At 39.2% G+C, this 19,503-nt stretch overlaps 1 protein-coding gene across 2 annotated transcripts in view; it reads left to right on the plus strand.

Annotated features, from left to right (window-relative positions):
* The window catches only part of UNC50 (unc-50 inner nuclear membrane RNA binding protein), a 38,198-nt gene extending 18,713 nt beyond the window's left edge, over positions 1–19,485 (plus strand). For both annotated transcript variants that reach the window (XM_037137190.2, XM_037137189.2), the window contains exons 4-6: positions 11,234–11,373; positions 11,458–11,559; positions 12,680–19,485. In XM_037137190.2, the coding sequence (XP_036993085.1) occupies positions 11,234–11,373; positions 11,458–11,559; positions 12,680–12,816 (379 nt within the window). In that variant the 3' untranslated portion in view covers positions 12,817–19,485. The remainder of the gene's footprint in view (positions 1–11,233; positions 11,374–11,457; positions 11,560–12,679) is intronic.
* Positions 19,486–19,503: the final 18 nt, after the last annotated feature.

Below are 19,503 nucleotides of genomic sequence, written 5' to 3' on the forward strand. Positions count from 1 at the left end.
CTAGTGATGCTGAGTATCCTTTCATGTCTGTTGGCTCTCCTCCTTGGAGAAGTGTCTGTTTCAGGTTCTTTGCCCATTTTTTTGATTGGATTGTTTGTCTTCCTGGAGTAGAATTGTGAGAGTTCTTTGTATATTTTGGAGATCTAACCCTTCTGTGAGGTATCATTTGCAAATATATTTTCCCAAATACTTGGTTCCCTTTTCATTTTGTGGATGTTTTCTTTAGCCATGGAAACGCTTTTTCTTTTGATGAAGTCCCATTTGTTTATTCTTTCCTTTATGTCCCTTGCTCTAGGGGACATATCAGTGAAAATATTGCGTGGACTATCTGAGATTTTCCTGCCTGTGTTCTCCTCTAGGACTTGTATGGTGTCACAACTTAGATTTAAGTCTTTGTATCCATCTTGAGTTTATTTTTTGTATGGTCTAAATTGGTGGTCAAATTTCATTTTTTTTTTCTTTTGCATATAGCTGTCCAGATCTCCCAACACCACTTTTTGAAGAGGCTATTTTTACTCCATTTTATGCTTCTGCTCCCTTTGTTAAATATTAGTTGACTGTAGAGACTTGGGTTTATTTCTAGGCTCTCTATTCTGTTCCACTGATGTTTGACTGTGTCCGTTCTTAATGTCAGTACCAGACTGTTTTGATTACTGTGGCCTTGTAATATAGTTAGAGATCAGGTATTGTGATCCCTCCTACTTTGTTCTTCTTTCTCATAATTGCTGCAGCTATTTGGGGTCATTTATGGTTCCATGTAAGTTTCTGAAATGTTTGTTGTATATCTGTGAAATATGCCATTGGTACTTTACTAGGTATTGTGTTGAATCTAGTAAATTGCTTTGGTGAGTATGGACATTTTGGTGGTTAATTGGTCTGATCCATGAACATGGTGTATGCTTCCATTTGTTTGTGTCTTTTTTCATTTCTTTCTTCAGTGGTGTATAGTTTTCTGAGTACAGGTTTTTTACCTCCATGGTTAGGTTTATTTAAAGGTATTTTATTTTTCTTGTTGCTATATCAAATGGGATTTTTTTCCTGATTTCTCTTTCTGGTCTTTCATTGTTGGTATATAAAGATGCCTTTGATTTCCAAATGTTGACTTTGTATCCTGCTGTTTCACCAAATTCACTTATTAGGTCAAGCAGTTTTTGGTGCAGTATGTATGTAGGATTTTCTATGTACACTATCATGCTATCCACAATGGCAGTTTTGCATTCTTCTTTCCAATTTGGATGCCTTTTATTTCTTTTTCTTGTTGTATTGCTGTGGCTAGGACTGCCAATACTATGCTGAATAGAAGTGGTGAAAGTGGACATCCTTGCCTTGTTCCTAATTGTAGTGGGAAAGCTTTTTTAGTTTTTGCCCAGTGAATATCATGTTGGCTGTAGATCTCTTGTATATGGCTTCTACTATGTTGAGGAATGCTCCCTCTACTCCCACTTTGCTGAGTGTTTTTACTATAAATAGGCGTATCTTATCAAATGCTTTATCTGCATCTATTGATATGATCGTGTGATTTTTGTCTTTATTTTTGTTTATGTGATATATTACATTTATTGATTGTACCATCCTTGCAACCTGGGATGAATCCCACTTGATCATGGTGTATGATGTTTTTTGATGTATTGCTGGATGCAGTTTGCCAATATTTTATTGAGGATTTTAGTGTCCAGGTTTATCAGTGATAATGGACTATAGTTTTCTTTCTTTGTTGTGTCTTTATCTGGTTTTGGGATTAGGATGATGCTCACTTCATAAAAAGAGTTTTAGAATATTTCCTCTTGGATTTTTTGGAATAGTCTGTGAAGGATAGGGATTAGGTCTTCCTTAAATGTTTTGTAAAATTCTTCCGTGAAACTATCTGGTCCAGGGCTTTTGTGTGTTGGGGTTTTTTTTTATTACTGCTTCAATTTCATCAGCTGTTATCAGTCTGTTCAGGCTTTCTCCTTTTTCATTCAGTTTTGGAAGATTATATTTTTCTAGAAATTTCTCCATTTCACCCAGGTTTTTCAGTTTCTTGGCATATAGTTCTTCATAGTAATTTCTGACAGTCCTCTGAATTTCTGTGGTATCAGTTGTAATCTCATCTCTTTTCAATTCTGACTGTGTTTATTTGGGTCCTCTTTTTCTTGATAAGTCTGCTTAAAGGCCTGTAAATTTTATCTTTTCAAACTACCAGCTACTGGATTTATTGATCCTTAGAATTGTTCTTTTAGTCTCTATGTCATTTAATTCTGCTCTGATCTTGGTTATTTCCTTCCTTCTACTTGATCTGGGCTGTCTTTGTTGTTGTTTCTCTAGTTCTTGTAGATGTAGGGTTAGGTTGTTTACTTGAAATGTTTCTATCTTCTTTAGGTAGGCCTATATTGTTATGAACTTCCCTCTCAGGACTGCCTTTGCTGTGTCTGTAAGTTTCGGACTGTTATACATTAATTTCCACTTTGTTTCCAGAACCTTTTTGATTTCTTCCTTGATCTCATTGTTTACCCATTCATTGTTTAATATCATGCTATTCAGTCTCCATGAATTTGAGTGTTTTTGAGTTTTTTCCTTGAGGTTGGCTTCTAGTTTCATGCCCATGTGGTCTGAAAAGATGCTTGATAATTATTTCAGTTTTCTTGAATAATTTGAGGCTTGTTTTGTGTCCCATTAATGTGTTCTATCTTAGAAAATATTCCATGTGCATTGGAAAAGAATGTGTATTTTGCTTCTTTGGGATGAAACGTTCCCTACATATCAGTTTGATCTAGGGCATTGTTCAATGCCGCAATATCCTTGTTGATACTTTGTTTGGAAGATCTATTCATTTTTTACAGTGGGGTGTTAGTATAAGTGTGTTGCTATCTGTATCTTTCTTGAAGTCCTCCAAGATTTTCCTTATAAATTTGTGTGCTTCTATGTTGGGTGCACATATATTTATAATGTACATGTCTTCTTGATGGATTTTTCCCTTGAGTATTATGAAGTGTCCTTCTGGGTCTCTTTATGGCTTTTGTTTTGAAGTCTATTTTTGTCTTATACAAGTATTGCTACCCTGATGTTTATTCCTGTCCACTTGCTTGGAATATTTGTTTCCAACCCTTCACTTTCAATATGTGTGGGTCATGTTTTCTCATTCATTCAGCTACTATATGCCCTTTGATTGGAGCATTTAAACCATTTACATTTAAGGATATTGTGATAGGTACTTACTCATTGCCATTTTACCCCCTTCGTACCCAGGTTTCTCTCTCATTCTTTTTCTTCCTCTTCTTAAAGCAGTGCCGTTAACATATCTTGTAGTGTTGGTTTGGTGTAAGTGTGTACATTCTAGAAGTAAGGAAGAATACGAGTAAGCAGAATTTTAAAAACCATTCATAATTCTACCCTTTCCTTTTAGAAATACGGTATTCACATATTCCTTAGTAATTTTTTTTTTCATTTTATATCCTGTTAGGAACTCTTTTTGTATAAGTGAGTAAAGCTGTCTCTCCTATTAAAATGCAGAAACCTGAAGATTGTTTCCAAATAAGATAAACAGTGAGATGTAGACACTAGAGATGCATCTAAAACCCCTAATAGCAACAAATTAAAAGTAGAAAAATGGACAAAGGTTTCTCAGGAAAATGTAAATTCAAAGAAAGCTACATGGTAATGTTAATATCGAAAAATGAAAATCAGGTGACAAACATTAAATAGGGATAAAGAGTGGTTTCAATTAACTTTCCAGAGCATCACTTTAAGTTTGTTTCTTACCATCCTTATCTCATCTGATTCATTTACTTCTCTAATCATATCATCATTGCTTAAAGCCTATTGTGTATATCTTCTTTAAATTCCTGGAGAGACAGAATCAGCCTTTCCCTAAAAGTTCCTCCTGTTTTTTTTCCTCCTCCTCTGGCTCTTCCACTGATTTTGGCTCTTCCTCAAGATTTGGTTCACTTTTATTTTCTGATTTTCTTTCAGTTTTTTACAGGGTTTTTTATCTTGTGTCTGCCCTCTTTTTTCTTTTTACTCTCCCTTTCTTTTTTCCTCCTAATTTTCTTTGGATATAATCAGGTCAGTACTGATCTGGTCAGTTTCTTGTCTTTTCTAGCAGTTGTGTAGTGTTCTGGGCAACAGATCTGTAGATCTGCAAAACAATTGACTCTTTCTCCTTCCCTGGCCTCAGGTATTGGCCTTGGTGTTGTGGAAGGAAGCTGGTACTCAGACAGGAACAAACACTAGACTAGCAGGGCTTCTGTCATGTTTTCTTCTTCTAATTGATTTGTAGTGCCCTACCATTGTGATCAGAAAATATGCCTGATATGAATGATTTCGGTCTTATTAAATGTATTTGTCACATGTGGGCACATGTAACCAGGTTCTTGGTGATTGTGGACAAAGAATTCAACCAAACACACAGAGTTTTATAGCAGAAAGAGAGAGAGCAGATTTATTAAGTGATAGTACACTCCACAGAACTCATGGCCACACTCATGGGAGCAGGCCGGCTCAGAGCAGAGATTGACCTCAGGCGCTGGAGGAATTCTATTCTTACAGGGTGGGTATTTCCTGGCTAGTTTCGATGGGCTTTTATTGTGCATGTAAAAATAATTATATTACTTTAAAGCTACTGCACATTTTGTCTCCCATGATTTTTCTTGATTGGCCATCAGAGAAGGGGGTTGCACAATGTTAATTTATTATAATGCTGTTATTATAATGAAGCAGGGGTCATGTAGCATCTTCTGCACTGGTGCATTCATGAGTCACCATGATTCAGCACTTTTCCAGAAAGGGGGAACAGCTGGTCTTAGAATAGGGTCTCTGTCCTGTATTGATGTCCTTTATCTTAGCCCTGGGATACCTCTGGAGTTTTCTTACTCCTGACCGTCTTCTACCTCATACTAAGACGTGTTTTGTGGCCCGACATATTGTCTGTCATAGAAAATGTTCAGTGTGTACTTGAAATAGTATATTCTGCTGCTTTTGGGTTAAATGTACTAAAAATAGTAATTATAAGTTCATCTGGTCTAATGTGTCATTCAAGGCCACTGTTTTCTCGTTAACAATTTTGTCAGTGCAATGTGAAAGTCCCCTACTGTTATTGTAATGCTGTTGATCTCTCTCTGTTTGTCAGTATTTGCTTTATGTATCTCTTCTACATTGAGTGCATAGATGTGTACAAGTCATGTCATCTTGTTGGATTAAAATATTTATCATTATGAAGTGCTTCTTGTCTCTTTTTACAGCTTGGGTTTTAAAGTCTGTTTTGTCTGATACAGGTATTGCTGCCTGCTTTTTTATTTGCATTTACATGAAGTATCTTTTTCTACCCTTTTACTTTCATTAAGGTGTGGTTTTTAATGTGGAGTGGGTCTCTTGTGGGCAGCATATGTACAAGTCTTGCTTTTTTAATCTATTCATTCACCCTATGTCTTTTGATTGGAATATTTAATTCATTTACATTGAAAGTAATTGATAATATGTCATTATTGCCATTTTATCAGTTGTTTTGTGATTATCTTTGTGAGTTTTCTCTGCTCCTTTCTTACTCTCCTCTTGTATGTTGGTTTTTTCCTAAAGTGTTGTATTTGGATTTCTCTCTCTTTATTTTTGTGTATCTCTTGTAGATTTTTGGTTTGTGGTTAACCATGTACCTCCCATATACCAGGCAATGTTTATATCAGACTGTTTCAAGTTGATGGTCACTTAAGTTCAAATAGTCTATATTCACTGTAATTTTTACCCCCTCCATGTTTGTTTTTGTTACTATTTTTTACTTCTTTTGCATGTATGTTTGTATATGTCCCATAATTTGTTATTGTAATTACACATGGTCTTCCTACTTTTCTCTTTTAACCTTTGTACTAGCTTGGTTAATCCATAGTTTTTACTGTTTGCTTTTTTCAGTGAGATTTTTTCCCTATATTTTCTTATTCATATTTTCTTTATCTCTTCTACTTAAAGAAGCCCCTTGAACATTTTCTTGTATACTGATTTGGTGGTGATGAGCTTGTTCAGCTTTTCTTGTCTAGAATACTCTGCTTCGTTAATTCTTCATCATATTCTGCTGGTTAGAGTGATCTTGTAGGTTTTGGCTTTTCATCTGTTTGAATATTTTGTGCCAGTTCCTTCCTTTTGGCCTGCAGAGTTTCTGTTAAGATATCAGCTGATAATGGTGTGGGGGCTTCCTTGCACATAACTGATCGCTTTTTTCTTTTCAACCTTTAGCATTTTAATTATGACATGTCTTGGTGTGCGCCTCTGGGTTTATCTTGTTTGGGACTCTGCACTTCCTGGATTTGTATGTATGTTTCCTTTGCCAGGTTAGGTAGTTTCCCGTCATTATTTCTTCCCATATGTTTACAATCTGTTTTTTTCTGTCTTCTCCTTCTGGGACCCCTGTGGTTTGAAAATTGGTAGACTTGATGTTGTCCCACATGTCTATTAAACTATTGTCATTTTTTAAGATTCTTTTCTTGCTGTTCCAATTGGGTGTTTTTTTACTACCTTACCTCCCACATCACTGATTTGATCCTCTGCTTCATCTAACATGATGTCAATTTGTTCTAGTGTATTCTTCATTCCAGTTATTGTATTCTTCAGTTCTGATTGGTTGTTTATGTTTTCTTTCTTTTTTTGTCTCTATATCATTGTTGAAGTTCTCCCTGAGTTCATATGTTCTTCTACCATGTTCATTGCATAGTATTTTGAATTCTGTATCAGATAGATTGCTTGTATTTATATGATTTAGTTCTTCTGGAGCTTTGCCCTTTTCTTTTATTTAGGACTTGTTTGTTTCCTCATCTGGTTGACTCCCTGTGTTTATTTCCATGTCCCAGGTCTATATGGTCTGTCTCCTGGTTTTTTAGGGTGGCCTTACATAGGAAGTGGACAGCGTTCCAGTCTTTGAACTAGTCTTGCAGTTCTAGTCACCTGAGCCCATTGCACCAGGGGTGTATGTACCCTCCTATTTTAGTTGTACCTCTTGCTGGTTGTATGTCATTGGGTGGGGTTGACCCTCAGGCTGACTGTGAAGCTTGGATATGACTGCAGTGGACAAGCTGTTGTGTGGGACCTGACCCTACCGATTGGGTGTTGATTTAGCACCCAGTGTGGCTGTGATACCAGCCTAGGCTACCCTTTGGGTGTACCATTTGTGAAGCTGGTTGGGTGATTCTCTGGTGTGGTCTGGATATGTGTTGGGGCTGGAGTCTCTCGGGAGTGGTTTCAGTGCAGGTCAAGGTGAGCTACCACTTGTGCTGGGTTTGGTGCCTCTTGGTAGGCACTATAAAGTGATCTGCAGTTGGGTATTGTTCATGCTGGGCTTGGAGGTGCTTGAGAGAGGCTACACAGTAAACCGAGGTTCCCTCCCATGATTGGGACCCTTTGCTGGGCACTACAATGCAGGCTGAGATCAGCTGCCACTTTTGCTTGGCCTGTGGCTTTTTAGTTGGAACTATGTTGCAAGCCAAACTGGCTGCCACTTATTCCAGGATTGGGGCCACCGGCTGGAAGTTTCAACTTAGATTCTAGTAAGTTGAGACTGGTTTCTACTGGTACTGAACTTGGGGCCTCTTGGGAAGAGCTACAATGCATGCTGAGCCTGGTTGCTGCTTATTTGACGTTTGCAGAACTTCTGCAGCACAAGCCAAGGCAGGCAGCTTATGTGGAAGAGCAGCTCGGAGACAAGAGCCTAGTGAGCAAGTTGAGTGGGATCTTAGGAATGATCGGAGTGAAGCAAACAGTGTTAGTCATTTTTATGAAGAGCACCACGGATTTGGTGCCTGTATGCAGGGGGCTGGGTGGGGGGAGGAGAGATCAACCAAGGAACAAGGGCACCTGCCAGTACTTCGTCCCTGGTAAGAATTGTCCCAACCGCTGCCCCTCCAGCCTTCACCCTGAAGTTAGTTCCACTCCTCTTTGTGTGTTTCTGGCACTGTTTGAGTTGCAGCCCTGCACAAGTTTAAGAGTAAGTTCGCGAGTCAGTGAGTCTGCATAGTCCCTTTAAAAGCGGCCTTAGTCTCTGGCAGTCCTCTTGCCTTTGGACACAGTCCAGGCTGTTTTGCATAGCCCAGTGTAATGGTGTTATGAGGACTCCTACCCAGCACTGTGTGGCCCTGTTTGGGGAGTCCAGTGCGGGGCTGTGACTCCTCACTCCTCAGGGCAGACCTCCGCAGCTGCGTATACCTCACATTCTGTAAATGCTACACCATGTTTATGGGACCTGCCTGGTCCCAGTATCCACTCCTCCTGCAGTCTTGACATGCCTGCTGCTTTATATCTTTAATTACAGCAGTTCTGTTCAGCTAGACTTCAGGAGGTTCTCTGTGGTTGTTCTATAATGTAGTCATGATTTTGGTGTGATTGTGGGAGTTGACGTGCTGGAGGTCAGTCTCTCTTTTTTTTTTTAATTCTTTTTTTCCTCTGTTTTCTAGTTCAGTTGGGTGATTTCCACTTCCTTGTCTTTCAGCACATGGGCGTATTCTAGAACATATTTTTTGTCTCATTTTGGTTCTGTTTTTTCGTCTCATTTTGGTTCTGTTTTTTTCTATGAATTAGGCAGAACAGCAGCCTCTCTCAGTCTTGAAGGCATGGCCTGGTGTAGGAGCTTCCCCTTTGTAAACTGCATGCATCAGGTGTCTTTGTCAGCTGGAGCGTTTGTGTGCTCTAAGGGACCCCGGGGGTCAAGCTGCACTAGGGCTGCCTTGGCAGAGCAGCTGGGACTACACACTGTTGGAGCTAGCTCAGGCCTCCTGGGGTTGGGCCTCACGGGGACCATGTCGACAGGCTGGCTTGAGCTGCAGTTGGAGAGTCTAGGACTGCAGGGAGTCCTGGGACAAGCCACGCCAGGGGCTGGAGCTTTAGTTGTAGCTTAGTTGGTATAGGGGCAGTTCACACCAGAACTGTCTTGGCAGGTCAGTTGGAGCTCTAGTTGCAATGGGCTCAGGTCATGGGGAGTCCTGGGGGCAGCATAGTCTGTGGAAGGCCCAGGGACAAGCCACACTGGGGCGGGAGCTACAACTAGAGCATGTATGAGCCATGGGAAGTTCTAGGGGCAAACTGCTGGGGTCACCTTGGAAGGTGAGCTGGAAGTGGTTACTGGAACAGGCCACTGGGAGACCTGGGGACAAGCCAAGGAAGGAGATGCTGTGTGCCTGAAAACCTTAGCTGGCTTTGCTAGAGTGCCTGGGTCATCATCCTGCCCAGGTGATGAAGAGGTGGGGAAGGGAAACAATTGGTGCTCTGTGGTACCTCTGATACTGGAGAGAGTTCCCACAACTTCCAGTTTTTCTCGCTTTTGGCAGATAGCTTAGGTGCCTTTTAAACCACTTTTCACCATGTCCCAGGGTAGGTGAGTCTGCTTGTGGGCCCTTCAGTGAAACCCTCCCTCGTTCGGGTGGTTGCGTTGGGGGTGGGGTTCCCACTGCACTGGTGCCATGTCTCTGTCTCTCCTACTGTTTTTGTATGGTCTCTCTTCGTTTGTTGTGCGGAAGCTGTTTAGTCAGCCCGTGATTCTTAGGGGGAATTGCTCTGTGGGTGTAAATTCTGTGTGTTCTTGGGAGGAGATGAGTTCAAGGTCTTATTACTATGCTCCATCTTAGACCAGAAGCCAAATTTTACTTTTGTTTATTCATAATTTAACTAAACTTGTGGCCTGTGTTGTGGAACAGTGGCATAAGCTTGAATAATTTTTCTTATGGCTAGACATGTCACTGGCCACTCTTTTCTTACTAGTGCCACCTGATTCTCTGACCTTAAGCTTGGACCTGTTCTCTGTCTGCATTCTGTAGGTGATTGCATTAAGGCCCTTGTCTTTAAATATCATCCACACTCTGATGAGTTTAATCTTGTTTGGCCCTCTTCTCTAAAATCTAAATTTAAACTTAAAGATTTTTAAGACATTTTGAAAAATATTTATTATTAGAAAGAGGGGAAAGGAGGGAGAAAGGGAGAGAAACATCAATTGTCTATCATACACACCCCCACTAGGGACCAAACTTGCAACTCAGGCACGTGCCCTGACCAGGAATCAAACTGACCTTTCACTTTGTGGGTAACACCCAACCAATTGAGCCACATCAGTCAGGGATAAATCTAGACTTTATATATAATTTGTTATTCTGTACTAATTGACATCTTTTGCATAACAGATCCAAATCCAAATTCCTGCAATCTCCTTTGTGCGCCAAACCATTCTTTAGCAGCCATTCCCACCTCAGTTAATGGCAGTCTTTCATTTGTTTAAAGCAAAAATCTGTCACTCTTGACTTTTTCCCCCTCATATTTCCACATCCAGTACTTAAGTCCTGTTGGTGCTGCCTTCTACCTATAGTGCATCCCACTGTCCCACCTCCACTGTTAGCACTTGGTTCGTCTCTCTCACAGTGGACTCTGAGCTGCTCTCGCCACTTCCACTTTTGCCCCTGTAGTCTGCTCTACAGAGCAGCTAGAGCAGTAGCAGCTAGAGGAACCTCATCAAAACAGTAAGTCTCTTATGGGAAACCCAGTGATTTCTTATTTCACTGAGAGTGAAATACAGAGGTCTTAAAATGGTCACAGACTGTAAGATCTGGCTCCTTATTTCTGTTCTCTTATCATTTCCTGCTACTCTTCACTTGGTCCTGGCACACTGGTCTCCTCACCCACTACTCAGACATGCAGGCACGCTGCCACCTGCTCTGTACTGGCCCATCTCCTCCACCTCTGTGCTTGGCCCGAGAATGCTCTGCCCGGGAAAATCCTGTCACTGCCCTCGGGTCTCACCCAGGTGTCACTTTCTTTTGACCATCATATCTATTGTTGTATTTCAACTCTGTATTCTCTGTTCTTTTTTTAAGATTTTCAAAATTTATTTTTAGAAAGGGGAAGGGAGAAAGAGAGGGAGAGAAATGTTGTGTGAAAGATACATTGGTTGCCCTTCATATGCCCCCAACTGGGAACTTGGCCTGCAACCCAGGCACATGCCCTAGACTGGGAATTGAACTGGCGATCCTTTGGTTTGCAGGCAGGCACTCAGTCCACTGAGCCACACCAGCCAGGGCTTCTCTACTTTTCTCTACCGTTTTTTCCATAGTGCCATCTAACATGTATTTATATTCCATTGTTAGTTTACTCCCACAAGATCGAAGGTAGAGATTTTTGTCTGTTGTTTACTGCTCAAACTCCAGTGTGTGAAATAGTGCTTGGCACACAGAAGGCAGTCAGCAAGGAATTACAGAATTTTTTATTGTATTATGAAAGAAACTTTCATCTTGCTCTTCAGGTTTATCTCCAACAAGTATTTAGTGAAACGACAGAGCAGAGACTGTGATGTGGAGTGGGGCTATGCCTTTGATGTGCATTTGAATGCTTTTTATCCTCTCCTACTCATTCTGCATTTTATCCAACTTTTTTTCATTAACCGTAAGTAACAGTTACTTCTTAAAATATTATTTAAGTCTGTTGAATGCAGTGAAAAGTGAGTCATTGTCTGCATCTCTTTACCAGATGTCATCCTAACAGACACTTTTATTGGATATTTGGTTGGAAATACCTTATGGTTGATTGCAGTTGGCTATTACATCTATGTAACCTTCCTGGGATACAGTGGTAAGTAATTTTTTTTGGTTGTCTGGGAACATAACAGGGTGAGGGAAAGTTGTAACACTCATACTATTAGCTTATGATTATGGAGCCCTCGCGAGCACTGTCCCAAGTATTTTATATGGATTATGTCATTTAATCTTCATAATTATATATAATATAGGTTTACTTATCCCCATTTTTCAAATGAGGAAACAAGCACAGAGAGAGAGAGAGAGAGAAATAAGTAACTTGGTCCTGGCCACTCATCTCAAAAGCAGCATGGCAGGTCTGTAACAAATTTTATCATTTCAAGGAATCATGTTAAATGATACTATCTCCACATTACCTATTGGAACCAACCCATGACCAGTTTCTTTCCCAGGCTCTCAGGTTCTGGGTCACCAATGATAGGTTAGAGAGAGGAAAGGGTTGGTGGGATGAATTTTAAAACTTTTGCCTCATTTTCCACTTTTATGATCACTATATGGTTCTGTAAATGATTCCAGATCAGGCCCACCCAACTTCTACTGACCTGAGGATGTGTTTGCAGGTTTATTGTTAAATCCTGCTATCAGTTTATTTTAATATGAATGAGAAACATATTTACATTATTCTTCATTTGTTAAGAAATTATTTCCATTAAATAGAGCTAAATTAAATCTGGAGATCTTATAACTTAATGTTACATGTTTTTTTGTTTTAACCCTTTCCTGTCACTCTGGATGATTAGGACTTTAAAATACAAACCATTACTCATCTGTGACTGGCTGCAGTGGTCAGAACTGTCCTCACCCTCTTGGCTGCTTTGCCAGAGACCACCTAATCCCCTCAAATTGTAATACCTTGTTTGGATAGGGAGGCCTTTCTCCAGTTAAGGGGAGATGTTTGTGTCATGTCATACATTTAGCATGCTGCAAGATTGTGGCTTTGCTGAGTGGATTTTTAATTGCTTTCCTGGTAAATCCCTGAAGTTTAGAACAGTTTCTTTGAGTACATCTCGGTAGTATGGTTCTGGCTACATAGCATCATCTTGATTGAAAATATTCTCTTTGGCCCCACATGTTGTATAAGAGCTGTCTTTCAGAATGTTCATTTATCAGTCATATTTCCTCTTTAAAATATGAATTTATACTTTATTTTCCAGCATTGCCATTTTTGAAAAATACGGTAATTCTTCTCTATCCATTTGCACCTCTCATTCTGATCTACGGGCTGTCACTAGCGCTAGGATGGAACTTCACCCAGTCGATGTGTTCCTTCTACAAGTACAGAGTAAAATGAAAAAAGTGAGACTGTTACATCTTAACTGTGTCAACAGTGTTGGTGAAGTGATTTCTTGTGAAACTTGTAAGTAAACTCATTGTAGATATCTTAAAGGTGTAAAGTTTGTGAATTTGAGGAAATATATGTTAACATTATTGTCAATACATTCCTTAAAACTAATTAATGTACATTTCTGTAATAAATTTTTTAAACTAAAGCATGTATTTTATTCTAATATTTGTACACACAAAAATGATATACAAAAAATACTGAAGGCATGAGGAAATTAGAAAGGTAAAGCTTTTTAATGTGAATTCTTTTTGAGTTTTTTAATCTTTTTTTAAAATTGTTCGAATACAGTTGTCTCCATATTCCCACCACCACTTTCCCCTGCCCTGCGCACCCTGCCCTCCCACCCTCAATCCTACCCCTCTTTGACTTTGTTCATGGATCCTTTATACATGTTCCTGAAAGGGCTTTTTGGAGAATGTGGTAATAATATGCGTCCTCTTCCCCCACTGTTGCAAGTTACATTTTGCAACATTGCTGCCTCCATTTTGTAATGGGTTATTTTTAAACATTTATGTAGGGTATGTTACCTTAGTCTAACCTTCAGGCTCTAAATATTAATAGTCTTTTCTCTGCAAAACAAAACAAAAACACAATACTTAGAGTGAACAAGCCCATCTGGCTACACTTAATTTGGAAGTTGTATAGTGCACATAATATATGAGTGAATATCTTATCACATTGATAACCACTGTCTTAACATCATTTTAAAGACTTTTAAACTGACTTTTAAAGTGATGTTATGTCTTAACATCATATCTTAACATCTTTTAAAGACTTTTCTTTAAAAGATTTTCTAAAACCAACATAATAGTTCAAGTAAACTATTCTTTTATCAATGTTAAACAAAACCAATAAAAACAAAAAACTTGCTGCCCATTAAGTCTTACCTATTTTTATTAGGAGTCTTGAATTCAGCATGGCTTTTTAAACTTCTTTATTTCAATACACATGAATGGTTGTGGCACAAACAGTGATGGAAAGGCACAGTCAACAGGACCAGTTATTAAGTTATAGCAGCATATTTGAAAATAAATAATCTTCCTTTAAAAGTCTAACAGGTACCTAAGATATTACTACAGATATTACCCCTTCAACCAGTGAAGACATTGTAAAGAAATATGTACAATACATTAAAGACAAAAAAAAATGTACAACCTGGAAAAGCAGTTCCTCAGGCAGCTTCTCCAAGGATTACTTCCAGAAATATCCCCAAATGCAAAGACCATCTTTCCCAACAGTGTTCTCAATGAGAAACACTTAGTTTTTCATTCTATGAGTGAAACGTGATTGTTTAATCAGCTGAATTCTGAATCTTTCCTAGAAAACATTACTGTCTAAGTATCAAATCTGCTGGCAGTACATATTACAGTTCTGGCGATATCAGCCATTTTTAAGGCTCAGAAAAATGTATTCAAGGGGTATTTTCATCCAATTTCAACAGCATTAGAATGCTCATCTCAGTAGGATACTGAACTTTTGATTCCATGGCAGTTTGCCATAGGAGCAGTGTCTGAGAGAACACCCCACAAAAAACTCCTTATTTTACTACACGACTCTTAACATTTTCATTGCAACATTAACAACACTGGGAACAGCACAAAGAACAATCCATTCAACATTTAGTTTCTTGGACATTGTCTTTCAAATTCTCAAACTGAGTGCCAGCTTATTCTTGTCTGTTCCTTTGAAAGTGATCTAGTTAGCATCCACACTGGTGAGGGCAGCGTTTCGGGTGAGAAGACTTTATACACAGACATTGATATACATATATATTTAACAAATCCTTTTATTAAAAAAACACTGTGGTAATAGTCTTGTTAGTGTTATATGTCCACATACATTAAAGAAAATAAGGATAGTAGTTACGGCATACATCTGTTAAGATTAATTAAAATTTACAACAAACTAAACGTTCCACACATAGCTTGGAAAAGTTGTCTTTTTTATAAAATAGATGGAATACGTTAAGAGTTCCTTTAACACTAAGATACAATTTTGACTCCACTTTATTTCTTTTTAAGATTTTCTTTATTTTTAGAAAGAGGGGAAAGGAGGAAGAAAGGGAAACATCAGTTGATTGCCTCTCACACCCCCCTACTGGGGACCTGGCCTGCAATCCACGCATGTACCCTGACTGGGAGTCTAACCAGCAACTTTTCAGTTTGCAGGCCTGTGCTCCATCCAGAGCCACACCAGCCAGGGCGACCCCAATTTCTGACCTGACAGTGTTAGCCTCTCATTCTTTCCTTTAGCCCTACTTACATCAACAGTATGTATGGCATTAACATAAAAATTAATGGAAAAAACAAAATAAAAACACTTGCAGTTAATGGCTTGGAAGCAGAGATATTTTGGAAAACATTCACATAGTACAAAAACTTGGCTGGGACATACAGGATATGCTCTGTGCTTAGACAAGGTTTTGGTTTAAAACAGTACTTCAATACAAAGTAGATTATATGATCTCTACATAAAGGCAGAAGGGCTTTTTCCTTTTAAATATCTTATTTAAAAATACCACTGTTCATCATTCTTAATACTCTGACAGACTCAGAGCAGACTAAATCAATATAAAGTAGTACTTCCAGGAGAAAGGTTCCTTATACATTACTTGGATTCTACTCCTACAGTCTCATTCTGACAGTCCTTTAGAAATATTACTAAGATCCTGCAAGTTTCTGTCAACAAACTTCCAATGAAGACAGATCTCTGACACAGAAATTCCTGCTGAGGCCCAGATATAGGATATGCTAGTAAGACTTTACTCATGCATTTATTGAGAAATAATCACCCATACTAGAGGGAATCTTCACCTTTTAAATACTGTATTCATTTTTCATTGCTACATAGCACATCACAAATTTAGATACCCATTTCATATCTCACGCAGTAGGCATGTAAGTCTAGGCAGGCTTGACAGTTTTCTGCTCAGGGTCTCAGGCTGGAATCAAGTGTTGGCAGCCAGGGCTCTTATCTGCTGGAGGTGAATCCACTTGCTGGCACATCCAGGTTGTTGGCTGGATTAGGTTCCTGTGGCTATGAAGGTCCTTTCCTCACAGCTGTCAGCTGAGGTCTTCCTCAGCTCCCTAAGGCCATGTGCGTTTCTTATATGGCCTCTATCTTAACACCAGCCAATGATGCCTCCTCTTGCTTTGCATTTCTAACTTCTGCAACCAGACTGAGAAAACTCTGTTTAAAGGGCTCACATCATAAGATCTGCTGTTCCCAGATAACCTTTTGCTGTGTAACATAATTATGGATCATATTCCCAGGTTCTACCCACACTCAAAGGGGGAGGATATCATACAAGGTCACCAGGGGTCTTTCACAAACTTCCGGCTACTACAAATACACACTGTTATTACAGCAATCTCTCCAAACATGCTGTTCCATAAAACCAAACTTGTCTTTGCGGACAAAACCATTATTGGGAAACAACTTTTTTCCATTACTATGACAGATTTAAAAGAATACTTAATGTTGCTGAAACTTTTTTAAATAATAAAATGACACCTAATTATTTAGTGATGGAATCATTGACTTGAAAAAGAATACCTTTGTTCAAAGACATTTCCAATGGTTAAATTTATATACTTGTCTATAACAGAAATTCATCTGTGTGCTCAATAACCCATTGCATTCACTTTTTCCAAAGTTTCAATCTACTTCACACCATTGCTCTTTTGTTGACATAGAGGGCACGCTATAAAGAACACTGAGACTTAGGACAAAACACAGAAGTCTTGGCTGCTCTTAGAATCCTAGAAATAGGGCCTCAACCTCTTCTCACCCCAAATGCTCATCCATCACTTGCATTATGATATATTCTGCATGTCTACTTTTAACCTAATGATCAAAATTCATTATTCTGGTTTCTAAAATGTTTACATTAGCAAGCTCAATACCGTGCTGGCAAACAAAATTTTCTGCAATGAAGGAAATGTTCTGTACCTGTGCTGTCCAATCCAGTAGCTAGTGAGCACCTAACTGTAGCTAGTGTAAGGGAGGAGCTGAATGTCTTATTAGAGAGCCACCATGTATCCAGTAGCTACTATTGAGGACAGCATAGCTTGTCTAGAGTTTGAATAGTTTATGTGAAGTAAACACCACATGCCAAGCCATGCCTCATTTATATAAGTAGTTTCACCATTTGATTTTCCCCACTCTCTATTTTGGTAAAAGTGATTCAGTGTCCTCTCAAAGTCAAGATGTTACTTTTAGTTTCAGGATTCCTCACTGCTGATCTGTCCACACTCCTCACTCATTAACATGACTCTTATGGACTACCACTAATTTTCTTGCTTGAGGAAAGCATGGCTGCTTCTAATTAGTGTAGAGTTCAGGGAAAGAAGAGAGTAATTAAAAATGAGACTGAGAACCTGCTGTCCACAGAGGACAGGGAAGAAGTATGAGTCGGAGTCTTGCCCTCAGGAGTTAGAAGTTGGTAAGAAGACATGCACATGTGTACACACTCCCCGTAATCAAAAACTGGAGAGGTAAGTGGGCATGTAAGTGTATGGCAAGGATGGTAGGTAAAGCAAGCTAAGGAAGAGGACTGGGCTGGAACAGCTGGCCCCTTATCCAGACACTGGGCACCTGCCATGTGCAGGCACTCCCGTGGGCACTGGTAACAGATTCACGGGGAGGGGAGTCCTTGAAGATAGACAAGATTTGGCTAAAAATATTCTCAGAAACAGGGATGATCAGGAAAAGACTCAGTCTAAAGCCTGAGATGTCCCAATGAATGGCAGGGGGCCACAACAACTGTGACCCCTCTAGATTTTCTGAGCATGGCATTTCTCCTGTAATCAGAGTTGGCTGCTTAGGAAGCAGGGAAAAGAAGGGACTTCTGAATCTACCTCCAGATTTTACCTCTGAATACTTAGCAGCAATTTAGTATGTTAAGCTAGTGACATAATTTTATAACGAAAAGTTATTTTCAAGTAAAATCTGCCGGTAGGCACTGAGCCAGGAAAATTTCAGAAGAAAACCAATGGTAAAATTTTAATGAAAAACAGGCCTGCAAACCAAAGTGTCGCGGTTCAATTCCCAGTCAGGGCACATGCCTAGGTTGCAGGCCAGTTCCCAGCAGGGGATGCATGAGAAGCAACCATCCATTGATATTTCTCTCCCTCTCTCCTTCCCATCCCTTCTAAAGACAAATAAATAAAAATCTAAAATAAATAAAATAAATTTTAATGAAAAAATAAATGTAAAATTCCCAATAAAAATTTTAAGTGGAGTTTGACATAAAAATCATTATTGGCAACATGTGACTTTCTATTTAAAAAAACTAACTAAAAATTATTCTAATATGGAGTAATGATAACTACCCTATCAGTGCTTCCCTGCCTGTCACTTCATAACAGTGCTGTTTGGTCAGCACACGTAAGCACGTGAGCTCCTCCAGGCACACAGCTGCCAGCTGGAATCCCCAGCCACCTAAGGCCTTAGCCAATGACAACTGAAAGCTCCAGATCAATTTCCACCACTGTTATTCGTCACCCACCTGCGACCCACCTGAGGCATGCCAGACTGGTTGGGAACTGACACTGATAATTCATAATTTTTTTTGAAGTAAAATACTTTTGTAAAGATCACTGATTGCTAAGACTGATAATAGTTTTGTTATAGCTAAGCAATTTATTTGAATGTTTCAGAGTAATACTTTTTTTGAATATGAATTTATAAGTTCTAATGCAATAAAGTAAGTCGTTTTGAGAAAACACAACTGCTATATTATCTTTCACCAAAAACCAATATTACGGTTTGGTTTTTCTTTAAAATTAAACCAGTTATGACACACAATAGCATTATCTAGAAAACATTTCGTCAAGACTCATGGAATATAGACAAAGATTAAAAGAGAGGGTTTGTCATATGTCAGAAGAAATGTAATGAGTTGTCTGTAATAATTTGGGTTGAAAGCATCACCCCTGCACATTAAAATTCACCAGACTGCCCTGGCTGGTGTAGCTCAACGGAATGAACAGGCTGCAAACCAAAGGGTCGTCAGTTCGATTCCCAGTCAGGGCATATGCCTGGGTTGTGGGCCAGGTCCCTCATATGGGGTGCACAGGAGGCAACCACACATTGATGTTTCTTCCCTCTTTCTCCTCCTCTTCCCCTCTCTCTAAACATGAATTAATAAAATCTTTAAAAGTAATAATAAAATATCAGACTGATTTTTCTGTTACTATACACCATACACAGTATAGTAAAATAACCTCAGAAAGGACATTGGTTTTTTTAAATCTTGGCTTTAAAGAATGAGAAATGCCTTTGAAAATATTTTGTTTGAAACCAGTGATATAGAAGTCCTCCCTTATCCAAGGGAGGTACGCTCCAAGACCCCAAGTAGATGCCTGAAACCATGGCTAGTACAAAACCCTATATATTCGATGTTTTTTCCATATATAAACATACATACCTATGGTAAGATTTATAAAGTAGGCACGGTAAGAGACCAACGACTAATAACAGATATAACAACGTACTGTAAAAAGTTACGTGAATGTGGTCTCCTGTGAGATCCACAAGGGCCTGTGTGATGCATGAAACGAGACGCACACACTAGACAAAGGGCGATTCAGACCCAGGCGGGACGGACGGGACGGCGCGAGATTTCATCAC

The sequence above is a fragment of the Artibeus jamaicensis genome, unplaced genomic scaffold (genome assembly GCF_021234435.1).
Source record: "Artibeus jamaicensis isolate MK-2021 breed Jamaican fruit bat unplaced genomic scaffold, CSHL_Jam_final contig_384, whole genome shotgun sequence".
NCBI classification, from domain to species: Eukaryota; Metazoa; Chordata; class Mammalia; order Chiroptera; family Phyllostomidae; genus Artibeus; species Artibeus jamaicensis.